Source organism: Aphelocoma coerulescens, chromosome 4 (genome assembly GCF_041296385.1).
Source record: "Aphelocoma coerulescens isolate FSJ_1873_10779 chromosome 4, UR_Acoe_1.0, whole genome shotgun sequence".
NCBI classification, from domain to species: domain Eukaryota; kingdom Metazoa; phylum Chordata; class Aves; order Passeriformes; family Corvidae; genus Aphelocoma; species Aphelocoma coerulescens.
This window is the reverse complement of record NC_091017.1, coordinates 28,524,016-28,537,388: the sequence shown is the minus strand read 5'-3', so window position 1 is coordinate 28,537,388 and position 13,373 is coordinate 28,524,016. Positions and strand designations below refer to the sequence as shown.

The 13,373-nt window shown below is 38.7% G+C and overlaps 1 protein-coding gene across 2 annotated transcripts in view; it reads left to right on the top strand.

Moving 5' to 3' along the window:
• PPA2 (inorganic pyrophosphatase 2) overlaps positions 1 to 12,611 on the top strand; it is a 34,565-nt gene extending 21,954 nt beyond the window's left edge. For both annotated transcript variants that reach the window (XM_069013283.1, XM_069013282.1), the window contains 5 exons: positions 3,783 to 3,910; positions 5,696 to 5,781; positions 6,780 to 6,849; positions 11,360 to 11,399; positions 12,429 to 12,611. In XM_069013283.1, the coding sequence (XP_068869384.1) occupies positions 3,783 to 3,910; positions 5,696 to 5,781; positions 6,780 to 6,849; positions 11,360 to 11,399; positions 12,429 to 12,457 (353 nt within the window). In that variant the 3' untranslated portion in view covers positions 12,458 to 12,611. The remainder of the gene's footprint in view (positions 1 to 3,782; positions 3,911 to 5,695; positions 5,782 to 6,779; positions 6,850 to 11,359; positions 11,400 to 12,428) is intronic.
• The last annotated feature ends 762 nt before the right edge of the window (positions 12,612 to 13,373 follow it).

The following is a 13,373-nucleotide window of genomic DNA, read 5'->3' as shown; positions in this document are numbered from 1 at the left end:
ATGTTTATAAGATGTTATTAAAAACATATGTCCTCTCTTCCCACAGACCTTGTTTAGAAAGCTTGCTGCAAACATGTTGTTTTAGCTTTGCTTGCAAGAAGCAGCATCTGTTGTACTAAAAATGGTAGTTTTGTACAAATGCTTTTGTTGCTCTGTTCTGTAAAGCCAGCTAGAATTGGAATCTGCATTCACATTGGCTCACTCCCTTGACAAAGAGCAAGCAGCACTTCTTGGTGCCAGCCTCTGGAGATTTTCCTTATGGACACTGAACTGCAATGCTTAGTGTGGTCTGCTGTCTCTTTTTAACCCTTGGTCCTTAACTTTTGTGTCCAGAAAAATGAGACCTATGGTTGTACACCGGCAGTATAGAGAAATTCCCACATAGAGCCCTGTGGGTATGTGCTGATAACATACCTGCGGGAGCCTGACCTTCTGCGCTGCCACTTGGAGCAGGGCTTGCTGGCAGAGATGAAACTGCTTTGGGCCATGTACATGCTTGCTGCTCCCAAACCTGCCCCTTTCGACATCAGTGTGAGTACATAGCACTAAGAGAAGATAAGCAGTCAAGAAAAAGATAAGCAGTCAGAAAAAAGTGTCTTAACAGTGTTGCAGGAAAGACATCTAAGTTGTTTGCTTTTTTAAAAATCATAATAATTTGTAGCTGTCTTCTATAGATACTAGTGTAGTAAATGATTGTACTGCTTATTGTGATCTTTTCTTTTACTTTCTTTGCTTGCTTTTCTGTTTTCTGAGTGTGGTTTTTCTCCTTTCCCCCTTGATAACCCAAAGAGGCTGTTTAGATTTCAGTGGAAGACAAACTGTCTTTCGAGTTTTTCTATGGTGACTTTCAATGAACTGGAGAGGTGGCTGTTGAGTGATGCAACAGCTTCTGTTTTCCTTGTATTTTGTATTATGTGCTGACTTGACAGCAACAGCATTGATACTCTTTTGGGGTTTTTTTTTGTTGCATTGTTGCACTTTCTTAATCTGCTTACCACCATTTTCCATTATAATACAGATGTTCTAGAGTCTTTTTTTTTTTTAATTCAAGCTTTCAAATTTAATTTGATGTTCAGTAGCTGTCCTTTATAGTAAAGAATAGTGAAGCATAGGGATGAAGGAGAATAACTTGCAAGGAACCCAGGAAATAAAAGCAACCAATGCCCCACTTCTTAAGTCCTCAAAACCAGAATATACGGCATCCATATAATGCTGTAGTCTGATTGTGTTTAGTAATTTTACTTAGGCAAGGTATTTTCCAGTAGAGAGAGTGTGAAATTCAGGGAGATGGTTCTATCCATGTAGATAGAGTCTCCATCATAAGGAGATAGTGGAAGTCTGTCCCAAAGCCTATCCTAATATTTGAGTCCTTTAAATAAGTATAAATAAAACCTGTAAGTAAGAGACAACATATGGAGGAGTACCATGTGCCAGTTAGTAGACTGTAAAGCACTTTTGATGAACAGTTTTTATGGGAGTAGAAGGCAAATAACCAAGTAGGGGGAATGGAGAAGCAGAGTTAGGAGAGGCGTTTGCTGGAACAGGAACCAGAAAAAAGGAGCAGCAGTGTGAGAAAGTATGCTTGAATTTAAGTAGTGCCTGGAGATGGAGGTCTGGAGTTTGTCCGCTGCTGGGAGCCAAGGAAACTGCTGCAGCAGCCTGGTTTGTTTTACAGACTTGAGGCGATACTGTCTCTTCAACAAGTGTTAGATATTGTGAATTCAAACCTCACAAGAGGAGGGGATGATATGGGATCAAGTTGGAGGAGGGATGTTCTCTTGCTTGGAGAGAACAGGATGATACATTGGAGTCCTGAAGCCGATTTGAATCGGAGCTGCAGTTTTATTAGTGCCCAAATGAAGCATTCTGCCTCCAACCAAGATCCCACCCTTTTCTAAATCATTCCTTCTTGGTTGGTCTCGCCCACCCACCCTAGTGAAAAGCTTCTTGTGCTCTTAAATATGTATTCCAGCTAGAAGACCTGCCTCTAGCACAGCCTTATGTGCCCTTGCTTTTTTTCTGGGATTCTGCCAGTGAAACTCCCTGATCTCCTACAGACAGATGGCCAGCAGCCAAGTTCAAAATGTGTTTTACTCTGAGTCCATAAACACGTAGCCCTGTTAAGTGTGTGCAAAAGCAAAAATGTACATGGGGTTCTTCAAGGTTTTATATTTTATTCTTTGGGTAGTGGTAATAGAGTGGAATTTGGGAGTGGCATCTATGACATGCCTGTTAACACTCAGAATGTCTTCTCACATAGGTCTGGCCTCCCAGTTCAGTCTTCATGTCATCTCTCTTGGTGGTCTGCTGAGAATTGAATGGTCTGTAGCACAAGACCTTTTCTCTTATTGTTCTCTTCAGAAATACTTCAATGTCTTTGTTCAGGTTCACAATGAAATTTTAAAAAGACATTTAGGCACTTAAAGGTGGAAAGCTCATGACTAGGTATCAATTCCATGGACTAAGCAACTGATTTTATAGGACTGGATAGATAGAAGAGTATTTTAGCAGAAATCACTGCCAACCAGATGCCATTAAGTGAGGCATATCTGTGGGAGAAGATAATGAAGTAACCAAGCAATATTGAGAGAGCAAGAAGGAATAAGGAAGGGAGACATGAGTGAGTGACTTGCAAAACACTAGAGGAGAGCAACACCATGGAAGGTGGCCTGAGCAGAGTGAGGTTATGAAGTAGTTGGTAGACTACAGCAGTAAAAAGTCAGCTCCTGTTTCCATCAGAAGTGACTGTGGAAAGGAAACAGAAGATTACACCAGTTACAAAGTATGTGGCTTCTGGGAAGGACAAAATCCTTTATTTTATCAAAATAAGTACAAAAGTGTTGAAAGCTTTTCCATGTGAACATGTTTGTCAAGGGGTTGATGGGACCACGCCGTTGCAAGTGACAGAAGTGGTGGTAGTCTCAAAGGACAGCCTGTTAAAATTTGATATGCCCAGCAGGAAAGGGTGTAAGATCCCAAACTGCATTGTTGATATGGCAGGGTACTCTTCAAGCAGAATGATTGTGATGTTTCATCTCTCTGTACACACCATGGCAGTGTTCATCTCTGCCTCACAAGGGTGTCCCACAGATGGCATACATTCCTCTTTGTGTCTTGTCACATCCTTCTACATTGGTATTACAGAGGTAGAGGTAGAATTGTTTATGACTGTGAATATGCAGATACCACAAGGTTATCAGTAAAGTTAACATTTAGAGCTCCTGGCACGTGTCTGTCTTGTTTTGAAGGGGATGAATTTGGAACTAATGTGAGCAAAAGGATGCCTTTTAATATAAGGTTGACAGGTCAAGCCTGTATTTTGTTTAGAGGTGCTGGTTTAAAGATCCATGTGTTGAAATTGTTTTTATAGCTATTCTTTCATTATCAAAAAGTGCTCGTAGCCCCTGCAGTTGCTGGAGGGGAAAAAAATGCCTCAGTGAATAATCTAAGTATTGCAAGAGGTACCTACTGAGATAAATATGGAATTTTGTTCTCCTGTCACAAATATGGTCCTTTTATTCATTGTACCTTTGGGTCTTAATTAATGAAGGGCAGGAGATGACTGGTTTACCTGCTTAGTGTGGTTCTGAAACCATGAAAGCATAAGGTGCAAACTATGGGCAGCTAATGTAATAAAGTTTACTAATGACTTTGAAAGTACTCAGTGAAATCAAATTGCTGCAGATCCTTTAGGAAACTTTAAAAAATTAAATGTTGTGAAACCTGTGAGTAAAAATGATCAGTCCTTATTTATTTATTTTTTCAATCTTTTTAACCTGCAGATATCGATGATGTCAAGAAGCACAAACCAGGTTATCTTGAGGCTACACTTGACTGGTTTCAGTTATACAAAGTCCCTGATGGTAAACCAGAAAATCACTTTGCTTTTGATGGAGAATTTAAAGACAAGGTGAAGATAATGCAAAATTAAAAATGCATCATTCTATCACGTGGCCTCTATAATACATCCTAGAATTTTTGGAATGTTAAAGGAGGAGGTTTAACAAAAAGAATTTTGATAGGAGAGACTTTTGCATACAATTTATTAGGCTAGGACTAAATAATGTCTGCTGCCTTCCATTTTATTCAGGGAAAATGCATAGGTCGTTAAAGAATGCTTGCAAAAAAACCATTTAGCCCTAATCCTGATGAGATTTGCATATGCATCTGTGTGTTTGTAGGTGTTTTTCAAAGCATTTTCATTCTCCATGTCAGAATAATGAATAGATTGTGTTTTCAGGTGTTCTTTCAGTCCTGTTGGTAAATTTTTCTGACTTTTTTTTTAAGGGTATGCAGTTTAAGACAATGGGTTGCAGGTTTTTTCATATTTGGTATTTGCTCAAGGTACACATTTTCTGGTAATTCTGTGTAAAAACATTTGAAGCGTTTGGTTTGAAGGCTGAAAAACTATTTTCCCTTTTTTTTTTTTTTAGAAAAAAATGAATGTCTTTTAAACTACAGTAAAAATGGCCAGTGTTTGAAAGGAGATTGGACCAGGGAATAGATTGCATTGAAGGAAATACCTGGATTTTCCAGAGAAATTGGATGTGATTTGAGTAAAATTGCTTTGCAACTTGTGTATTGCACACTCTGTGTAGATTATTCTTGGCAGAGAATCACAGGTTGCTCATGAATGATGTCCATGTGTCAGCCAGTTCTGCCTTGCAGGGTGCTATCAAAGTTACATAATGCCTTCTAACCAGCACAGGCAACTTTGCATGTTTTGTCTGGTTAAAGAAATGCCCTGACTCCCCTCTGCACTAAAACTGTCTCTTAAATCAATCAGATGTGGAGTTGTAAGGCTTGATAACCTGGTCTCTCCCCTGTTCTCCTGGGAACTGCTCTTAGAGGTTTTCCTGCTCTGTAGAGTTACAGTAGAGCTGCGTATCCCTGTTAGGCCATTGGAGTTCAGCCTGGTGGCACCAAATGCCCTGAGATAGCTGGTTTGGAGCACTTAAATCATTCTCAAGCATTTCTAGAGACCCAGGATGTGGCGAGGCGGCTGTGGCTGTGCTCCAGCAGCTCTGGTGAAGTTCACAATGTTCCAGTGGCACTTTTCCAAGTCACTCCTTGTTAACAAATGTGAATGTTCAGTTGGCAGCTTTTTGCAAGTCTAGCAGTCATCATCTGGACACTGAGGGCTTATTTTACTTTAAATTTTGGAAGCTTTCTCATCCCAACCCCACCCCAAATATTATTTTTGTTTTAAACAAGCAGAAACTGCTAAGCAGCTGACATGTTACACTCTTGCAAATGCTTAGGTATATGATTGGGCATTAATGAAGTAAATGCAAACTTTGCCACTAGAGGGGAAACCCTAACTCTGACCCTGACCTGCATCTGTAAGGGTAGAGTCAGAGCTCACACACTTGATCCCATTTAGGGCCTCGTACAGTTTTCTACAGCAGTAGGGATCTCCTTAGCATCTAGTGCTGTTTTCATTTCTTTCATGTAGCACTTGTGTTTTCTGGCTGCAGACTGAGGGAAAGTCTTGAATGTGTTGCCAATATATTTGACAAATAGTGAAGTTTGTTTCTTTTCATAAAAAGGGTGTTATATTCTCCAGAAATTTAATGAGGCCTTAAAGGCGGTGCCTTAAAACATGTGAAATAGTATGTTTTAATAAACTAGTTCTATGGGTTTTTTTCTGTTTAATAACATTTTAATTTACAAAACTTTCCTTGTCATAAACTAGGATTTTGCTGTTGAAATTATTAAATCTACCCATGAACACTGGAAAGCTTTGCTTCATAAAAAAGTTGATGGAGGTACTATAAAGTGGTAAGTATCCAACCACATCTCTTGCTCTTCATATTGTGCTAGTACTGGTGCTATTCAACATGTTGCAGCTGTCCATGAACTGCTTAGATTTTTTTCAATTTGAGATGACAGGAATACTCATGGGTTTGATTGATAATTGATAATAGAGCATGATTGACTAATTGCACCCTGTATGATGATGATTTACTGGTAAGTGGTTCCAGAAATATATTGATTACATCGATGTGGCATTACTTCAGCGTTTGGGAAATGGCCCCAGTGTGTTCAGAATCATTTTGGGAGAATCTTGGTCCTCTTATCACTGTTCATCTGTTGCTTTGGGGAGTTGAAGTTCGTGCAGTTTATTTTGTAGGACCTTAAAAACTCATGATCAAACTCATTTTCAGTGTGAAAGGATATAGATTCATAGGGAAACATTTCTGCAAAGGATGTGGTGCCAGGGTTTGTCTGGAAATACTACAGGTATCTGCTGCTTTATGTAGGAGCAGAATTTTGGCCTGTTTTTCCTTCTTGTTAGATACTGCAGGTAGGTTGCTGAAGTAATGTGCTGTTCCTTCCACGATCTGCCACAGAATCTGGCCATCCTTCAAGGCACAAGAGATGGGGTATACTCACATCATCTCTGCTAGCCATCTAGGTGTTCCTCAACTCCCTCGGGAAGTGCCAGTTTATTTCTGCTGACTTCTTGGGGGGATTTAGTTTCTTGACTGTGGTTCTCTGCACTGCACCCAAGATAGCAGCCAGAAGCACTGAGTATGAGCACTGCTTGCATTAATACAGAATACACAGCCTAGACACCTCCTCAAGATCAAAGAAACAACACACTTCCACACACCTGTTCCTTCCAGCATTACTTTTTGGTTTTGGCTTCCTTATTTCTTGCAGATACACATTTCTGAGCTCTATATGTGATGGTGGTTTTTTTCCATAAGTACTTAATTGTGTGTGGCTCTTTTCCACTGATGTTGATAAAGCATCTTTTTAATTTTATTTTTCAGCACAAATGTTCTGGTGAGTGGCAGCCCATTTTGTTGCAGTGATGAGGATGCCCGATCGATTGTGCAATCAGTAAGGATATTTACTTTTTTCCCACCCCCTCTTTTTTTTAAATGATTAATTGGAAAAGATTATTCAGAGCTCCAAAACTGAAATAAAGCAGCTGAACCGAAATGGTCCTTAAGCAAAAATTTGAGTAAAAGGAGGAGCATAAAGGTTGTGGGGGAAATGTAAGCATTGTGATATAAACCTTTCATTGCAGTGGTCCATTTGTGCTTTCTGGCAGATTCATTACTGTTCTGGTGGAGTTTTTTTGTTTGTTTTTTTTTTCTTCCTCTGTAATGCTGTTTCTTCTAATCCTGAATAGCAAGATGGACCGCTGTTTTTGTATCTAGCCTGCTGTCTTCTCTGTCTCCCCTGTTGCCATGAGTTACCACCCAGTGTCAGAACTCATTGACTAGCTGACTGTAGTCCCTAATCACTAAACAGATCCTTTGTTTGTCTACTTGCATAATTAAATGCAATGCTGTAGGAGAGGGGGATGCTTATTTGAATGTTTCTTAAAGAATACCTGTCACATTCTGAAAATTAACAAAAAATTAAAACATGCAGCTTTCCTGTTCAGGCAAGAAAAATGTCATGCATGTTTGATGCTTTCATGTGCTAATGTTAGTGGAGGAGAATTTTTTCCATTTTAAAATATGCTAGTTTGGATGCCAGAAATTAAGCAAGGTTACTGGAAATTACATGGAGAAAAGTGTCCCCAAGTATTACTTTCTCTTTTGTAACATACGCTGTGATTGAGCCTGTGCTCATGACCACATGAGTGCAGCAGGTGTTTTGCACATGTGCGTGGCTGCCAGGGCACCCAGTGTTTCGCCTCAACAGTCACAGTTAATTATGCAAGTTCAGGTGTCAAAGGACACGCCATCCACTGTCTGTGCAGTTAACATTCCAACAGCATTTCTTGTAAGAATGTGTTGTCCTGGATGCTGTTTTGTCACAAGCAAATAAGACTGTCAATTGCAAAGAAATGTTGGTTTAAGTCTTAAAGATGTGTCAGACCAAACTTTTTCCTATTCAGGTACCTTGCTTTCAGCACTTCTTTAAAACTACCTCTGTGGTTTTTTGTGAATATTGATTAATGAAACTGTAAGTTTGAAATGAAATAAAACTCAGTTTGGAATTCAAATACGTTTTTAGACATGTCAGTCACAGCTATAAGCAAGTATTTACCTCCTCTGTACTTTCAAATTTACAATAACTTTAATGAGTCTTTAAATGCAACTAAAACTTCAAATCCAAGTGTATTTGAATGGTGACAAATGTGCTAAGGAATATTTCCTTTTGCATTCTCTGCTCTTTGAAGCATACAGGGTAAATAATTACTAAATCAGCAGTATGCCTTATTTTGTTTCTCAATAACAAATCTTTTTTTTCCCGTGGTTTTTGGGGAGGGGAGGGAAGTTAGTAAAATCAGTTCATAAAATAGATACCTTGTACCAAACTAATGCCTTTTTTATTATGAAAGCTTCCCTTCTTATCGAATAGTATCACTTCCTGTCTTTTTTTGTGCCTCACCTTCTTTTCTTTAAATGATAGTGTGTTTGTGAAGTTGTTTCCAAATTCTCCTTTCCATCATTCTGTTTCAGTTCAGTCTAAGTATTTTAATTACGTCTTTGTAGGGTGCTGCCTCTTGGTGCTTTCCAGACAGGGAAAATACGCAATACTCTATTAAATACTGTTCATGCTGCATGCAATTGCCAAACTGCAAGCACAAAAAAAGTAAAATGGCCTTGAAATAGGAACTGTGGATAGTTGAACTCTAAATATAAGCAGGGAGGTTGACTTGCACATTTTAAGCAGGTATCTTTTTGTCTAGTACACTGCACTGCATGCTTTCGTTGTCAGACATTCATCTCTTTCACACTGAAGTGTAACTACGTGAGTGTTGGCTGCAGAATTTTAATGGCTGTGGTGATTTCAAATGAAAGCTGCCTGTGTTTGCAGGGGGTTTTGTTTGGGTTTTTGTTTTTTTTTTTTTTTTTTTTATTTAAACTAAAAGCAGATATGTTTTCTTCTAATTTATATCCATCTATTAGCTCCTGGATAAAAACAAAATAACGAAAGCTGAATCAGAGATCTTGTATGCAAGTACAGTGAGAAACATATTTCAGCTACTGCAAAATTTCTGAGATACTTCTGCAGTGAGAACTGGTTCCCTGCAATTCTTTTTCCAGATTCTAGTTGCAGCACCTTTGAGCTGGTAATTTAATTACCTTAAATCAGATATATTGAGTTTTCAAAAAACAATACAAGAAAACCCTAAAGAAGACACCAAAAGCCAAAAGGCAGCAGTCAGTTTTCATGGTGAGCAAGAGAACTATAACAGAACCAAATGGAAAACATTCAAATCCTTACCAAATGCTTATCTAGTGTGTACTAATCAGAATTTCCTATAGATTTTGACTGGGTAGTTCCCAAGATAGTCCAGTTGATTTCAGAATTATTTGACCTTTTGTTACTTTACAGATGGGGAACTAGAATGGCTTGTCTGGGTTGGGGAGTTTCCACTCCACTGAGTGAGTTTCTAGATGGTTGGCATATGTACTGTCATCTGTACTGGGGGCAAACTAAGAATGATTCCACAGCAGGTGAATTGCCATGACCAGTCAGTTCCAAAGAGATAGAAGAGAATCTGTGCATATAATAAGAGCACATACTGAACTTTTGAACCAGCCAAAATTACACCAGACCCCTGCAACTACAAATCTAGTTGAATTTTAACACTACATGGTGAAAATCTCTCACATTCTCTAGGCTCTGAAAGTTGTTTCATCTCTGTCTCAGCTCCAGTATGTGTTGCACACAAACCCAGGAGGAATAGAGCTTTGTAGATGAATGTGTTAGTGCTAAGATACACTGTTTATTTCAGGCTTTTAAGTGTTGCCATCTGTAAAACTGACCAGTCAAGTCAAGCCAATCCTTTGTTTAGTATTAATCCTAAGAATTGCTTGCTCTGTGAAGAAGCTGCTGAGGACTTTGGAAGTTGGAAAATCTCCAAGACAATCTATATATAGTTAGTAGAGCAGTGTTTCTCAGACTCATCACATAATTCTTTCCTTATAATACTGGAAAGTGAACTAGGAAAGCTTTGCTAGATGATGTCTCTTTTGATAAAAAGCAGAACAGTGTTTTACAGGGAAAAATATTTGACTTTTCCTGATAATTTAAAAAAATCTCCAACCAAATTTGAATCTGTATATTTACTAACGTGTTTTGAATAACTCAGATCTAAGCAGGAAAGTTTGTTGACTGCCTTTCTCCCTACATGCTTTCTGTGAGGACATTTCCATTTGGGATTTAGTAAAGGTAGAATTTTCTGTACAGTGGCCAGTCATGAAACAAAAGGTTCGTGGGGTTGTTAGTCTGGAGTTTATTTTTATTAATGAATTTATTTATTTGGTTTTTAAATGGTGTTCCAGATGAAAGTGTTGTGAAGAGATTGCTGGTTCAGTGGGATAGGATTTTGATCTGGCCTTGGCAGGAAAATACTGAGTCCTTATCTCAAGCTTTTTGAGGAGTTATCCCAGAAGTGGCAGGCACCTGCTTGTACATGGTGACCCCTGGTTCTCCCTGCCTTATGAAATAAAGCTTGGGGTTTGCTGGAAAGAGAGGGGATAGTCTGGTGATACAGGTTATGTTTGTCATACTGGTACCTCCTTTCAGACCAGTCACATAACCCCCCTGTGCTGGTAATTATCCTGGGTAAAGTGGGAAGAAGAGTCCTGCTTCTCCTTTCCCTCCTCACAGGCTTTGTTCTGCTCTTCAGTGTTCAGAGCCTTGTGCCTGCTCAGATGCAGGCAGGCTGCATGTCACATCAGTGCAGCTCAGCCTGAGTGCTGCTGTGCTAAGGAAGGACAGTGGAAAATTGGTGCATCCTCATCATGAGGCAGGGTGATTCCAGATACGTTAAAAGCATTTTTAATTTTGCCTTTTAAGTTGCAGGACAAGACAGGCTCTGCACTACTGTGATCAAATAGTGGCATATCCAGCTTTGAAATGCCAGACCTGAATTTTAAAACAAATGGTCACTTTCCAGAGGACTGAATTATTCTGTCAAAATGGAATTGTGAAAGAGTATCATCACACATTTATTTTAAATTGTTTGCATGTTTTTAATATAAATTGTATGTGTGTGTATGTATTCACATGCATACCTGATAGTGAGACACGTAGTAACTGTGCAGCAATTAGTAAACAACAAATCCTGTTATTCTCAAAGATGATACAGTCATCAAATATCCCCTTTAGGTAAGGTGTAATCTATCACTCATCGTTCATGTGCTTGATTTGTCATTTATGAGCAACAAAGAAATTTGTACAGTGGGGGTGAGAAAGCTGCAAGGTAGAATATTGCCCTGGGGGGACAACAGAAAGTTCTGGTTTTGTTAATATCTCTTGACTTGAGCATTAAAATGCCTTTGAGTTTGGGTGCTGTCTGTGAAACCTTAAGTAAACTTAAACAAACTGATATATTGGTTTGGGGGGTTTTCCCTTTTTTTTTTTTTCTCTTTTTTAGGCACCAGCATTTATGAATGGAGATTCTGTTTCCCCAGAAGGTATCTTTTTTCTTAGATGTCATGTGACTTCTCTTAATTGCTGACTTTAAAAATTGACATGAAAACTGTTTTGTTGAAAAAAGGCAGTTTTGTGTATGTGTAAATGATAAAAGTTACATCCTGTCGTATGGTATTGCCTGTCTCCTGTTAAATAGAACATGACCAGAAATTCAGGGATGGTTTGTGGGAGAAGGTTACTTTTTAGTGAAAGTGTAGTCCACAAAAAAAGATAAGACAAAATTTCTCTCTTACTGATTGTGCAAGGCAAATGCATCACATTTATCCTTTTTAAAGGAGATAGGTTGCTTTGCCTTAGATTTTGTTATTCCTAACAGTAGCTAACTAATCAAATAAATAGCTCCTTTTCCTAGAACTGACATAACCATTACCTACTTTTCAAGTGTAAGTTCTAAAGACAAAATTTTATCTTTTCACTGTTACGACTCTTTTTCATGTTAACAGAACGTGTTTTTCTTCAAGAAATAAGAATGCATCCTACATTTTCAGTTTTAACTACTTTAAAAAAAGGTTTTTCTACTGGCAAGAACTATAGAGAAGACATACGTGCTTTTTGAGATGGAGGGAATTACAGAAATACTAAGTTAAACTTAGTCATGAGCCGAGTTCCAAGTTGAGAAGCAACATCTGTGTAGCCCATGTCATGGGAAAGCAAGTTGCATTCCATTTGCCTTTATATGGCATGCCAATAAATAGCATTTATTTTCCAAAGTATTAGATCTCAGACCTCTGACAGACAACTGAACATAATCTGCCTGATCTTTGATGTTTTCCAGGGATGGTCACAACAATGTTGTAATTTGTTGCAGGATTGTTTCAGCCAAACTGTTAAAATGAACAGATAACGATTTTGAGGCCATGCTTTTCACAGGGTGGGGATAGAGCTGACACAGCAGTATTGTTATGGGAGGGAAGGTAGCTAGAAGGGCAGAATGTTGTTTTTTCAAGTGTTTGTGTATGGCTGGTTGTATAGAACTAATGTCACTCTTGTAATTTTTTTGTTTGTTTTAGTTGATTCCTGGTACTTTTTTCCCAAGTGATCATCAAGGTCTTCTGAAAGTGCATCATCAAATCTTAAAAGTCATCCCTTTTTTTGAAGACTGGCAAAAGCACTTGATTGTTGGATTCCTGTTGAAACAACTTTTCAACTTGTGTAAACCTTCTCTCATGTAAATAAACACTGCCATTACAAAATGAATGTTTCCTTTCTATGTCTGTGTAGGGTGGAGCAGAGGGAAGAGGAGGGGCTTGCTTGCTTGTTTGTTTCTGAATCTCAGAACTCCAGAACTGTGCTTATCCACTCAGGAAGCGTACCAAATGAGAGGAGAGATAAGTTGTCTTCAACCCTGTTCTCCAGATTCTGGAATAATCAAGCCATTGGGTGCAGAGCAGATGGTGTTAATTTTTGTCTCAGGGCTTTTCTGGCCACGCTGACTGTAATCTGTTTCAAGTCGACGGTAATCTTTATGTACAAGGCTTAGGAATTTACCATGTTCTTTGATAGGTGACTGTTTCCCAAGTTGCATTCGCTTTTGTGCCCAGTTGTCTCTGCAGGCTTCACAGAGTTAGGGACACAGCATACTTACTTTTAAAAAAAAGACAACATTCCTCCAAAGATTAATTCAACTAGGAAGGGCTAATGCCATAACAGTTGAAGTAAGGATGCACGTGTGCTCTCTGTTCTACATCCTGTTTTGATAACTTGGGTGTTTCATCACACAGGAAGGATTTTCCTTATGGAAAGCTTCCATTTATAGAATTGTGTATGCTTTTGACAGTGATTTGTTCAATGAGACAAGCTTAATAAAATGTACAGAGCTGAGCTTTGTGCTTTCAAGGTAAAAATACCTGCCATTTTTTCCTACTGCAGGATTATATCTGGCCTATCTGTACCACAGTGTTCATTAAAGACAAAAAAGGCAGCTATGAAGTAGAAAGAGAGGAAATGATAATATA